General features: G+C 53.3%; 1 protein-coding gene across 8 annotated transcripts in view; it reads left to right on the top strand.

Moving 5' to 3' along the window:
• The window catches only part of CNOT3 (CCR4-NOT transcription complex subunit 3), a 1,075,180-nt gene that overhangs the window by 242,324 nt on the left and 818,155 nt on the right, over window positions 1–14,701 (top strand). For all 8 annotated transcript variants that reach the window (XM_078655004.1, XM_078655002.1, XM_078654999.1 and 5 more), the window contains one exon: window positions 9,700–9,774. In XM_078655004.1, coding sequence (XP_078511130.1) covers window positions 9,750–9,774 — 25 coding nt within the window. In that variant the 5' untranslated portion in view covers window positions 9,700–9,749. The remainder of the gene's footprint in view (window positions 1–9,699; window positions 9,775–14,701) is intronic.

The raw sequence follows: 14,701 nt of genomic DNA, 5'->3' as shown, positions 1-14,701 counted from the left end.
GCATTTAACTGAAAATTCCCATTGAGCTCAATGTTGCATTGTTTGAAATTGTGTTGCCTATTGCAATAATCTGTAACTATTGTATTCAAATAGACTATTGGCTATTTGAAAAGTATTTAACTGAAGTAATCTATGCTGAGAAAGTATATATTGATAACTTTTTGGTTCTAAAAATAACATACCTATATCTTTTGATACAAAACAATTGGCCTAGAGTTCAGTTCTTGAGTGTGTGAAACCTTTTGCTGACTGAGTGGATACGACAAATGCTTTGCACTGTCCTCTGGTACTGCCTTACTGCTCGACCAAGCTACCACTTTAAAGAGTAAGGCTATATCTAGTTTTAACCTGTGCCATACCTCTGAAGACTGTGGACTCTGTGCACACCATACCTTACTTTGGTCCAGTATATACAGAGCCACTTTCTTACAGTAATTGATCCTCCCAAGAAATATTTGGGGCCAGGTTTATTAATGGCGCAACACAGTGCAGCACCCAAAGTTGCTGTGATGCACAAAGGGGCAAAAGCCTTGCAGAGCCATATTAAGTAACAAGCAATGACCAAGCCAAGAGGTCTTGCCTATCCTCTAGTCTATACCACTGCACTCTATGCCACTCTGCAGCATTGCAAACTGCACAATGCAGCACTCCACTCTACGCCACTATACTGAACTCCACAACACACTATGCCACTGTGCTCCACGCCACTGTGCTCCACGCCACTCTGCGCCACGCCATTACTCGAAGCCACCCTGCGCGACTGCACTCTAAGCTCCTGCACTCTGCACCACTCTACTCCACTTAACCACTCTACTCCACGACACTCTGTTGCTCTACGCCACTGCAGTCTACACCACAGGAGTTTACTCCACTGCACTCTGTTGCTCTATGCCTATGCAATCTATGCCACAGGAGTTTACGCCACTGCACTGTATGCCACTCTACTCTGCACCACTACACTGTACTATGCACCACTTTAAACTATGCAACTGCATTCTACAATACTGAATTCTATACCGCTGTAACCCTACACCAATTTTCTCTACAACACACTACACCAGTCCATTCTATGCCACTCCACTGTATGCTACTATGCGTTGCACTACTGTACTAAGGGCCACTGCACTCTACGGCACTCTACTCTGCAACACTGCACCCTACACCACTGAACTCTTCGGCACTCTACTCTGCACTACTGTATTCTATGTCAGTGCACTTTATGAAACTGAGCTCGACATCACTCCATACTATGCCACTGCACTCTGCGTCGCTGCATTTTACACCTCTAAGTTATATGCACCTCCCCTCAGTGACTCTCTGGGGTGGCTCCCCTCTGTGCATCTCTGGGGTGGCTCCCCTCTGTGCCTCTCTGGGGTGGCTCCCCTCTGTGCCTCTCTGGGGTGGCTCCCCTCTGTGCCTCTCTGGGGTGGCTCCCCTCTGTGCCTCTCTGGGGTGGCTCCCCTCTGTGCCTCTCTGGGGTGGCTCTCCTCTGTGCCTCTCCGGGGTGGCTCCCCAGTCCACTCTGTGCGGCTCCACACGACTCAGCTCGTCCTCAGTTCACTATGTGCCGCTCCACGCGACTCATCTCGTCCCCAGTCCACTCTGTGCCACTCCACTCGACTCAGCTCGTCCCCAGTCCACTCTGCCGCTCCAAACAACCCCGGTTCATCCCCAGTCCACTTTGTCACTCTATGCGACTCTGCTCGTCCCCAGTCGACTCTGCCACTCCGCTCGTCCCCAGTCCACTCTGTGCCGCTCCATGCGACTCCGCTCATGCCCAGTCCACTCTGTGCCGCCCCATGCGACTACTCTATGCCACAAATTTTTAGCCATGCATAACCGCAGCCAGGCTGGCGTACAAAATGACAAAAGGATATTAGCTTTGCCAATAGCTCTTACATAGGAATGGCCTATTGACTTTGCCATTGCTTGTTACATTCCAGGCACCCTACCTCGTGAGTACCAAGGTGTACTCGGGAGTGACTTTTTCTATATTTAAAAGCATGGTTTTCTGCCAGTCAAATTTTTTTATTTTGTCAGGTTTGACAGTTTTTGTAGGCTGCTGCAGTCAGGCTACACATGGTAGGCCCGAAGCTATGTGTTCGAGGCATGTGGGCTGCTGAATTCATATCTGTGCATAGATCGCCGCCTAGTGTTGGGTCCGGATGATTGCACATTGTTGTCCTGGAAGAGTCTTCGAAGTATCACGAGATAGGCGGCTCCTCCCGTGGACTACAGTGCGCATGGGCATCCTCTCCATCCTCAGATTGTTTTTTTCCGCCATTGGGTTCGGATGTACTTTCCTTTACTCGAAGTTCGGAATTGAAACGACACCTTCTAAAGGCCAAAAGGCCTTCGGTATCGTCGGTATTGTCTCGAATCGGTGCCAACAGCTTCTTTACAAACTTTATTCAACTTGGGACGTCGAATCGGGCCGCGGGCCTTCTCGGCGCCACGCGACCAGTCGTCGATGGAACGGAGCCCATTTAAAAGATGCCCTCTTTGTAACTCAAAATACCCACATATCGATAAACACCCTGTATGTAACAAGTGTTTATTTCCTGAACATAATGAATCCGACTGCCTAGCCTGTGCCCAATTTCGTTCCAAAAAGACACTTCGGACTCGACGGGCCGCTAGGCTAACCATGCAGAAACCAGCGCCAGAGCCGGAAAATATCTTCGACGACGAAGAAGATCTGGTCGAACCGAAGAATATGAACAACAGTCGGATCAAGATTCGGAGCATGAATCCGACTACTACGCCGACTACGAAGAAGACATCGTCGAGGTAGGGGACGACGAACAAGGGATCGGAGCCGTAGAGGACGACTCTAGTGATGAAACGGGGCCAATCGTGAGTACGGCGCCCCATACCTATACCTCCATGGTTCCACAGGCTCAGGTCGAGGCATCGCCACAAGGCCTTAGCCAAGATCTCGAAAAACATTCTATAGCCCCGCAATACAGCTCGGCTAAGAATATTACAAAAGAGCCATCGGATCAACGTACTCCGAAATTGGTAATATCGAAACCAAAAGTTGGGGAACTGAAAACTAAACCAAAACTAATCGACTACACGGTCTTCGGACCACACTACGTCGATCCATCGGAGTCGAGACCGAAGACACTCATCGACAATACGGTCTTCGGGCCGAACTATGTCGAACCATCGGAGTCAAACACAAGGGTCGTCGAGCCAAAAAGCAGCGCCTCTATATCTACTCCAAGACAAAAGGTCGTCGAACCGAAAACATCGGCGTCGATAGTCGCTAACACAAAAAAGGGACTCGATCCAAAGAAGGTTGTCGACCCCAAACAAAAAGGCGACAAACCAATGCCTATGCAAAAGAAAGCAATCGAGCCGAAGAAAATCGACCCGAAAAAAGCCATGGAACCGAAACCAAAGGGCGTCGATCCGAAACCACAGGTTCCAAAATCGACAAGGACACAAGCCCATAATCGAATCGAAAAGGACTGTCGAAACGGGAAAAACTTCGGCTCCGAAAAAACAGGCACTACTGAAACAAACCGTAGTACCACAAAATGACATCGGAGCAATTAATTTTGCCCTACCTCCTTCCTCAAAAACAAAGGTGGCCGACCCAAAAAGCATCATCGAACTGAAACAAACCAAACAAAAGACATTGGCAAAAACACCCAGAACAGCTGAACAGGAAGTCTTGCATCCAGACCCTGAATATCAGTGGAACAGTCAAAACTTTACATTAACCCTAGCTCTGGGAAACTCACTCTCTGCAAAAGGAAGATCAGACCAGAGACTGAGAAAGAGACTTACACTATACCACTCAAAAAGAAAAGGGGACTGTTATACTTCACCTATTCTATTTGAGCCTATTCAGCCAACTAGGCCTAACCCATACTCATATACACCCACACACTCAGATGAAGAGGTGGATGAAGAATATGATCAGGAATACAACTACCCAGTAGACACTGACCAAGACAGTCACACTCAACCATGGGTTGACCCAGTACATCCTGGTGACTCTCAACCCATTCCTGATACATCTGCATACCCTGCTAGGCCTTCTCCTACAGAGGACACAGCTGCTTTTAATTCACTAATCGAAAGGGCAGACCTCCATCGCAATGTGGACATGCATGCAGACCCTGTGGAGGAGGATTTCCTCTTTGACACTTTTGCCACATCAGAAAGAACTGTTAAGACACTACCTATGTTAAAAGGGGTACTTAAACATGCAGGAGACATATTTAAGGATACCACTAGGGCACGGGTCATTAACCCAAGAATAGAAAGGAAATACAGGCCAGCGCCACTAGACTCCACATATATTAAGGGACAACTGCCTTTGGATTTTTTAGTGGTAGCAAATGCACGTAAACGTGCAAACTCTCAAACAACTGGAGAAGCTCCACCTCCTGACAAAGAATCAAAGATCTTTGAGGCATCAGGGAAAAGGGTAGCCGCACAAGCAGCTAACATATGGAGAATATCTAACACGCAAGCCCTGTTAGCTAGGTATGACAGGGCACACTATGACACCTTAGAAACACTTCTCCAGCATTTACCTGACCCTTACAAAGAACAGGCTGAACAACTAGTACAGGAGGGAAAGATAATCACTAACGCCTCCATTAAATGTGCCTTAGATGTAGCAGACACGGCGGCCAGGTCTGTTAACACCAGTGTTATGATCAGGAGACATGCGTGGCTACGCATTTCTGGTTTTAAAAATAAAGTCCAGTCCACTTTGTTAAACCAGCCAGTCAATCCTGACTACTTATTTGGTCCAGGGGTAGATACAATCCTGGACAAAATGAAAAAAGACACTGAGACAGCTAAGTCTATGGGAGCCCTACAGTCACAACAACATAGAGGCTCCTTTCGTCGCTCAAATTACAGGGGTGCTGCAAGAGGTAACTCATCACAGCAGACAACAAACTACAAGGGAAACGCATACACCACCTACAATAAAAACAATAGAGGTAGATACTGCAGCAATAACAACAAGGGCAGAGGACGAGGAAATAACACCACCAGATCCTCTACCAACACAAAACAGTGACTCCTTAGCTCTACCCCCAGACCATATAACACCGGTCGGGGGACGATTACAACAGTTCCTACCAATCTGGCAAAACATCACTACAGACAAGTGGGTAAGGCAAATTATCTGGGATGGCTATTGCCTAGAGCTGACCTCCACACCACCCAACATACCACCAAAACACCGTCCTATGTCTGTAGAACACCTCAACTTATTGCAGAAAGAAGTCATCAGCATGCTGCAAAAAGGGGCCATAGAACTAGTACCATTGGAACATCAAGGTACAGGGGTATATTCACTATACTGCCTCATCCCCAAAAAGGACGGGTCTCTCTGACCAATATTGGACCTCAGGCCCCTAAATCATTACATCTTATCGGAGTATTTTCATATGCTCACTCTACAACAAGTGTTACCCCTGTTGCAGCAAGGAGACTTCCTCACAACATTGGACCTCAAAGACGCATATTTCCATATCCCGATACATCCGACTCACAGGAAGTATCTCAGGTTCACGCTGCTAAATCAACATTACCAATTCAAAGTCCTTCCATTTGGTGTAACAACAGCTCCTAGAGTGTTCACAAAATGCCTAGCGACAGTGGCTGCACATTTAAGAAGACAACATATTCATGTCTATCCGTACCTGGAAGACTGGCTAATACAAGCAAAGTCAGCCCAGCAGTGTGTCAGCCACTTGTCAAAAACAATTCACCTACTGCACAGCCTAGGCTTCACGTTGAACTACCAAAAATCTCACCTTCAGCCATCCCATGTACAGCATTACCTGGAAGCAACAATAAATACTCTGACAGCAAAGGCATACCCAAACGCTGCAAGAATAAACAGTATACAGCTACTAATCCAAAAGTTCAAGCCCCAACACTTGCTCTCTGCCCGAGTGTTTATGCAACTCCTAGACATGATGGCTTCGTGCATCTTCATAGTCTCTCACGCCAGACTACACATGCGTCCGCTACAGGAGTGCTTAGCACGGCAGTGGAACCAGGCTCAAGGACAATTGAAAGACCTAGTGTTGGTGACCAGTCGTGCATACAACTCTCTGAATTGGTGGAATCCACAAAACCTTTGCAAGGGACGACTGTTCCAAGAGCCTGTACCACAAATAGTGTTGACGACGGACTCATCCCTAATAGGATGGGGAGCCCATGTCCTTCAGTACACAGTGCAGGGCCGATGGACAGCACAACAAAAGAAAATGCACATCAACTTGCTAGAAATGATGGCAATTTTTCTGTCAATGAAAGCGTTCAAAGTACATTTATGCAGCAAAGCTGTGTTGATCCGAACGGACAACATGACAGCAATGTACTACATACAGAAACAGGGAGGAACACACTCTCCACAGCTATCACATCTAGCACAAAGCATGTGGAAGTGAGCCGTCCAAAGAAACATTTTTCTCATGGTGGAACACCTCCCAGGCAAAGACAACCAAGTAGCGGATCTGCTCAGCAGACACAGCCAACAGCTGCACGAGTGGGAGATTCATCCCACAGTATTCCAACCATACTTCCAACAGTGGGGACAACCAGAGATAGACCTGTTCGCCACGAGGGAAAACGCAAAATGCCAATACTTTGCCGCCAGGTTTCCACATCCGCAGTCGCAGGGCAATGCTATATGGATGAACTGGTCAGGCAGATTTGCGTACGCTTTTCCCCCAGCACCGTTAATACCGCTAGTGGCACGCAAACTACGCCAGCATTCACTGACACTAATCCTGGTTGCTCCAACATGGGCGAGGCAACCATGGTACACAACGTTCCTAGAACTTTCCGTGGTGCCTCATCAAAGACTGCGGCTAACACCCACTCTACTCATTCAGAGCCATGGAGACATAAAGCACCCAGATCCGCAACAACTGAACCTTGCAATCTGGCTCCTGAAGTCTTAGAGTTTGGGTACCTAAACTTACCTCCTGACTGTATGAACATTATCAAGGAGGCAAGAAAACCTACAACCAGAGCTTGTTACGCTGCAAAGTGGAAGCGTTTTGTCATCTACTGCAATAACAATGACATAAACCAACTAGATGCTTCAACACAAAATATCATTTGCTATCTTTTGCACCTACATCGTTGCAATCTAGCTTATTCATCTATAAGAATACACTTAGCTGCCATTGCAGCTTATCTTCAGAACAGACAGCATCTTTCGCTATTCAGAGTACCTGCAATTAAGGCATTCATGGAGGGACTCAAAAGAATAATCCCCCCAAAACACCCACCTTCACCTGTCTGGAACCTAAACATCGTTTTAACCAGACTAATGGGACCACCATTTGAACCATTGCATTTATGTGAATTACAATTTTTAACATGTAAAGTGGCATTTCTAGTAGCAATTACTTCACTTAGAAGAGTTAGCGAGCTACAAGCCCTAACTATTCAAGAGCCATTCATCCACATACATGCAAATAGGGTAGCTCTTAGAACAAACCCTAAATTCATGCCCAAGGTGGTATCCCATTTTCATATCAATCAGACAATAGAACTGCCAGTGTTCTTTCCAAATCCACAGTCAGTACCTGAAAGGGCTCTACACACACTAGATGTCAAGAGAGCACTTCTATACTACATTGATAGAACTAAGGATTTTCGAAAGACTAAACAGTTGTTTGTTGCCTTCTCACCACAACACAAAGGCAACCCCATTTCAAAATCTGGGTTAGCCAGATGGATAGTTAAGTGCATCCAAATATATTATCTAAAAGCAAAACGCACTTTAACAGTTCCCCCAAGAGCGCATTCTACATGCAAACTAGGGGCATCCATGGCTTTCCTAGGAAACATTCCTCTAGAGGAAATATGTACAGCAGCCACATGGTCTACCATACATACTTTCACAAAACACTATTGTGTAGATGTACATTCCAAACAGCAAGCGGCTGTAGGACAGGCTGTTCTAAAAACTCTTTTCCAGACTGCTGCAGCTGACACAGGTAGCCACCGCTAAGGGAGAGACTGCTATACATTCTATGCACAGATATGAATTCAGCAGCCCACATGCCTCGACCGGAATATGCTACTTACCAGTATGCATCTGTTCTTGGCATGTAGGGCTGCTGCAATTCATATCGCCCACCCTCCTCCCCGGTGCCTGTCGCAGCTGTAGCATTCATTATTACTTTATTACTTTCTTGCATGGACATCTCTTACTGTGCCATACTCCATCTCTGCCACAATGGCGAAAAACAATCTGAGGATGGAGAGGATGCCCATGCGCACTGTAGTCCACGGGAGGAGCCACCTATCTCGTGATACTTCGAAGACTCTTCCAGGACAACAATGTGCAATCATCCGGACCCAACACTAGGCGGCGATCTATGCACAGATATGAATGTCAGCAGCCCTACATGCCAAGAACAGATGCATACTGGTAAGTAGCATATTCCTTTAAAGGTAGACTGTGAATGGCACAATTGGCGCTGCAATCCATAGTTGACATTTAAATGGGTGCTTTAAGTACACCATATACTAGTGACACATAGGCAAGTTACGTTTTTTAGTCAGCGACTTTTTAACCATGAGGGAGAACAGGTACTTTACTCCTGTTTGGCAGGGGGTGAAAGTGCAGTGTTTTAAGTTCAGCAAAAATGGGGTCCCAAAAAAGTGAAAAATCGGGTATGACCATACAAAAAATGATGATTTGTTAAATTTCCTAACTGGCTAAACCTCGCTACTCTAATGCACTAGCACATTTTTACACACTCCGTGCAACAGAACTTCCAGGTTTCTCAAAACCGCAAGTAAGTGATATTATCTCAAAATGAAAGTTCCTAAAATCTGCAAGATGCAATGCACGATCAACCCCCACATCAAATAAAACACGCAGTTTTGCTTCTAAGCACCTTTGCTGAATTTCATAGTTTGACCCTTGGTTTTTTCAATTGCTTGGTTCTATTATTCCCCTTTCAATTCTGCTTTTGCTGTCAGATTATTCACTTTCCCCTTTCTGGAAGGTTTTGGTACCTTGCTTTTCTTTCTACATTTAAGCGAGGCTGCAGGGTTAGCGCTCTTGCAAGCACGGTTTAAACACCCAAATGGGATAAGAAGATCTCTGAGTGAGTGCAAGTAACTTTATTTTGTAGTAGCTGTAAAATGACTCTCATTCACCATTTTGGATTTTTGATTCGGTGTCAATATTTTCTGATTTCTTTTTAGTATGTCAGACTATTTTGACTTTTGCGAGGCTTGGCTGTTGGAAATTACTTTTACACTTTTAACAAAGAGCACAATTCTGAAATAAACAGGTGACGACTTTGTTCTGGTAGCTTCTTCTGTCTCAAACAGTCCTCTTTGTTGGGTGTCCTTTATGCAATTTACATTTTTTTTTCTTGCAAAATTAAGGATGCGCAGTCTCAGGAGAAAGTCTGCCTTTGAAGTAAGCAAATGTATAATGTTTTGTGAAGTAAGGAAGCATTTAAAGTAAAGTGTCATTTTTTTAAAAAATTGGTATGATGGCTGATTAATATAAAAAAGCCATGGCTAGCTTTATTAAAGGGTTATTGGAAATAGCCTTGAAAAAATGCTCTGAGTGCATTAGTGGTTGTTTCTGCTTCTCCATAAAGGTAGTATTGAAAGTGAAGTTGGTCTCGTCTGATTCAGCCATTCAAGAGCCTTAACCTCTGCCTTTCTTTTCAGCGTTGTAGACTTTTAAAGTATGAAGAGAGTCCGACTCTAGTGAAGGAAATATGGCGGATAAAAGAAAATTACAAGGTAGGGTTCAGTTCTACACCATTCAGTTAGTGGTTTAGCCTTTGTCTGCTTACATTCCCTTCTTCCCACTGCTTTGACCTGAATGTCCAATCTTTTGGTTGACCACCCCTCCCTCTCTGGCCCGGTTGACTACCCTCCCTCCCTTCTGCCCCGGTGGGCCAGCCCTCCCTCCCACCCTTCCTTCCGCCCCGGTGGGCCAGCCCTCCCTCCCACCCTTCCTTCCGCCCCGGTGGGCCAGCCCTCCCTCCCACCCTTCCTTCCGCCCCAGTTGGCCAGCCCTCCCTCCCACCCTTCCTTCCGCCCCAGTTGGGCCAGCCCTCCCTCCCAGCCCCTTCCTTCCGCCCCAGGTTGGCCAGCCCTCCCTCCCACCCCACCCTCCCACCCTCCTTCCACCCACCCTCCCCCCACCCCACCTCCCACCCCTTCCTTCCACCCCACCTCCCACCCTTCTTCCACCCCACCCTCCCACCCCACCCTCCCACCCTTCCTTCCACACCCACCCTCCCACCCTTCCTTCCACCCCACCCTCCCACCCTCCCACCCTTCCTTCCACCCCACCCTCCCACCCTCCACCCTTCCTTCCACCCCACCCTTCCTTCCACCCCACCCCACCCTCCCACCCTCCCCACCCTTCCTTCCACCCCACCCCCTCCCACCCACCCCACCCCACCCCCCAACCCTCCCACCCACCCCCACCCCACCCTCCACCCTCCCACCCTTCCTTCCACCCCACCCCACCCTCCCACCCTTCCTTCCACCCCACCCTCCCACCCTTCCTTCCACCCCACCCTCCCACCCTCCCACCCTCCCTTCCACCCCACCCTCCCACCCTCCCTTCCACCCCACCCTCCCACCCTTCCTTCCACCCCACCCTCCCACCCTTCCTCCCACCCTTCCTTCCACCCCACCCTCCCCACCCTTCCTCCCACCCTTCCTTCCACCCCACCCTCCCACCCTTCCTCCACCCCTTCCTTCCACCCCACCCTCCCACCCTTCCTCCCACCCTTCCTTCCACCCCACCCTTCCACCCCACCCTCCCACCCTCCCACCCTTCCTTCCACCCTCCCACCCTTCCTTCCACCCTCCCACCCTTCCTTCCACCCTCCCACCCTTCCTTCCACCCCACCCTCCCACCCTTCCACCCCACCCCCACCCTTCCTTCCACCCCACCCTCCCACCCTCCCACCCTTCCTTCCACCCCACCCTCCCACCCTTCCTTCCACCCTCCCACCCCCCCACCCTTCCTTCCACCCCTTCCTTCCACCCCACCCTCCCACCCTTCCTTCCACCCCACCCTTCCAACCCCACCCTCCCATCCTTCCTTCCTTCCACCCCACCCTCCCACCCTTCCTTCCACCCCACCCTCCCACCCTACCTTCCACCCTCCCACCCTACCTTCCACCCCACCCTCCCACCCTCCCACCCTACCTTCCACCCCACCCTCCCACCCTACCTTCCACCCCACCCTCCCACCCTACCTTCCACCCTTCCTCCACCCCACCCTCCCACCCTACCTTCCACCCTACCTTCCACCCCACCCTCCCACCCTCCCACCCTTCCACCCCACCCCTTCCACCCTCCCACCCTTCCACCCCACCCTTCCACCCCACCCTTCCACCCTTCCTTCCACCCCACCCCCCCACCCTTCCTTCCACCCCACCCTCCCACCCCACCCTCCCCACCCCACCCTCCCACCCTTCCTTCACCCCACCCTCCCACCCTCCCACCCTTCCTTCCACCCCACCCTCCCACCCTTCCTTCCACCCCACCCTCCCACCCTTCCTTCCACCCCACCCTCCCACCCTTCGTTCCACCCCACCCTCCCACCCACCCCACCCTCCCACCCCTTCCTTCCACCCCACCCTCCCACCCACCCCACCCTCCCACCCTTCCTTCCACCCACCCTCCCACCCTCCCACCCTTCCTTCCACCCCACCCTCCCACCCTCCCACCCTTCCTTCCACCCCACCCTTCCTTCCACCCTACCCTCCCACCCTTCCTTCCACCCTTCCTTCCACCCCACCCTCCCACCCTTCCTTCCACCCACCCCTCCAACCCCTCCACCCTTCCCTTCCACCCAACCCTCCCACCCTTCCTTCCACCCCCCCACCCTCCCACCCTTCCTCCGACCCTTCCTTCCACCCCACCCCACCCTCCCACCCTTCCTTCCACCCCACCCTCCCACCCTTCCTTCCACCCCACCCTCCCACCCTTCCTCCACCCCACCCTCCCACCCACCCTCCCCTCCCACCCACCCTCCCTCCCACCCTTCCCTCCCACCCTTCCTTCCCACCCCACCCTCCCACCCTTCCTTCCACCCTCCCACCCTTCCTTCCACCCCACCCTCCCACCCTCCCACCCTTCCTTCCACCCCACCCTCCCACCCTCCCACCCCACCCCCACCCTTCCTTCCACCCTCCCACCCTCCCACCCTTCCTTCCACCCCACCCTCCCACCCTCCCACCCTTCCTTCCACCCCACCCTCCCACCCTTCCTTCCACCCCACCCTCCCACCCTTCCTTCCACCCCACCCACCCTTCCCTCCCACCCTCCCACCCTCCCACCCTCCTCCCACCCTCCCACCCTTCCTCCCACCCCCCACCCTTCCTCCCACCTCCTCCCACCCTCCCACCCTACCCTCCACCCTCCCACCCTCCCCTCCCACCCTCCCCTCCCACCCTCCCACCCTTCCTTCCACCCTTCCCACCCTCCCACCCTTCCTTCCACCCTTCCTCCCACCCTCCCACCCTACCCTCCCACCCTCCCACCCTCCCACCCTCCCACCCTTCCTTCCACCCCACCCTCCCACCCTTCCTTCCACCCCACCCTCCCACCCTTCCTTCCACCCCACCTTCCCACCCTTCCTTCCACCCCACCTTCCACCCCACCCTCCCACCCTCCCACCCTTCCTTCCACCCCACCCTCCCACCCTTCCTTCCACCCCACCCTCCCACCCTTCCTTCCACCCCACCCTCCCACCCTTCCTTCCACCCCACCCCTCCCACCCTCCCACCCTTCCTTCCACCCCTCCACCCTTCCTTCCACCCAACCCTCCCACCCTTCCTTCCATCCCACCCTCCCACCCTTCCTTCCATCCCACCCTCCCACCCTTCCTTCCACCCCTCCACCCTTCCCAACCCCCCCTCCCACCCTTCCTTCCACCCCACCCTGCCCACCCACCCTCCCACCCTCCTTCCACCCCACCCTCCCACCCCTCCTCCACCCTCCCACCCTTCCTTCCACCCACCCAACACCCTCCCACCCTTCCTTTCACCCCACCCTCCCACCCTTCCTTTCACCCCACCCTCCCACCCTCCCACCCTTCCTTTCACCCCCACCCTCCCACCCTCCCACCCTTCCTTCCATCCCACCCCTCCCACCCTTCCTTCCACCCCTCCACCCTTCCTTCCACCCAACCCTCCCACCCTTCCTTCCATCCCACCCTCCCACCCTTCCTTCCATCCCACCCTCCCACCCTTCCTTCCACCCCTCCACCCTTCCCTTCCACCCAACCCTCCCACCCTTCCTTCCACCCAACCCTCCCACCCTTCCTTCCACCCCACCCTCCCACCCTTCCTTCCACCCCACCCTCCCACCCTTCCTTCCATCCCACCCTCCCACCCTTCCTTCCATCCCACCCTCCCTCCCACCCTTCCTTCCACCCCTCCACCCTTCCTTCCACCCAACCCTCCCACCCTTCCTCCCACCCTTTCTTCCACCCCACCCTCCCACCCTTCCTTCCACCCCACCCTCCCACCCTTCCTTACACCCCACCATCCCACCCTTCCTTCCACCCCACCCTCCCACCCTCCGCCCCACCCTCCCACCCTCCGCCCCTTCCTTCCACCCCACCCTCCCACCCTTCCTTCCACCCCACCCTCCCACCCTTCCTTCCACCCCACCCTCCCACCCTCCCACCCTTCCTTCCACCCCACCCTCCCACCCTTCCTTCCACCCCACCCTCCCACCCTTCCACCCTTCCTTCCACCCCACCCTCCCACCCTTCCTTCCACCCCACCCCACCCTCCCACCCTCCCCACCCTCCCACCCTCCCACCCTTCCTTCCACCCCACCCTCCCACCCTTGCTTCCACCCCCCCTCCCACCCTTGCTTCCACCCCCCCACCCTCCCACCCTTCCTTCCACCCCCCCACCCTCCCACCCTTCCTTCCACCCCCCACCCTCCCACCCTTCCTTCCACCCCCCCACCCTCCCACCCTTCCTTCCACCCCCCACCCTCCCACCCTTCCTTCCACCCCACCCTCCCACCCTTCCTCCCACCCTTCCTCCCACCCCACCCTCCCACCCTTCTCCCACCCCACCCTCCCACCCTCCCACCCTTCCTCCCACCCTTCCTCCCACCCCAGTTGACCAGCCCTCCCACCCTTCCTTCCCCCACCCTTCCGTCCGCCCCAGTTGACCAGCCCTCCCACCCACCCTTCCTTCCGCCACCCTTCCTTCCGCCCCAGTTGACCAGCCCTCCCTCCACCCTTCCTTCCGCCACCCTTCCTTCCGCCCCGGTTGACCAGCCCTCCCTTCCACCCTTCCTTCCGCCCCGGTTGACCAGCCCTCCCTCCCACCCTTCCTTCCGCCCCGGTTGGCCCTCCCTCCCTCCCTTCCGCCCCGCTTGGCCAGCCCTCCCTCCCACCCTCCCTTCCGCCCCGGTTGGCCAGCCCTCCCTCCCACCATCCCTTCCGTCCCGGTTGGCCAGCCCCCCCTCCCTTTCCGCCCCGGTTGGCCAGCTCTCCCTCCAACCCTCCCTTCCGCCCCAGTTGGCCAGCCCTCCCTCCCACCCTCCCTTCCGCCCAGTTGGCCAGCCCTCCCTCCCCCCTCCCTTCCGCCCCAGTTGGCCAGCCCTCCCTCCCACCCTCCCTTCCGCCCCAGTTGGCCAGCCCTCCCTCCCACCCTCCCTTCCGCCCCAGTTGGCC

The sequence above is a fragment of the Lissotriton helveticus genome, chromosome 7 (assembly GCF_964261635.1).
Source record: "Lissotriton helveticus chromosome 7, aLisHel1.1, whole genome shotgun sequence".
Lineage (NCBI taxonomy): Eukaryota > Metazoa > Chordata > Amphibia > Caudata > Salamandridae > Lissotriton > Lissotriton helveticus.
Note: the sequence above shows the minus strand (reverse complement) of the source record. Positions and strands in the feature narration are given on the sequence as shown.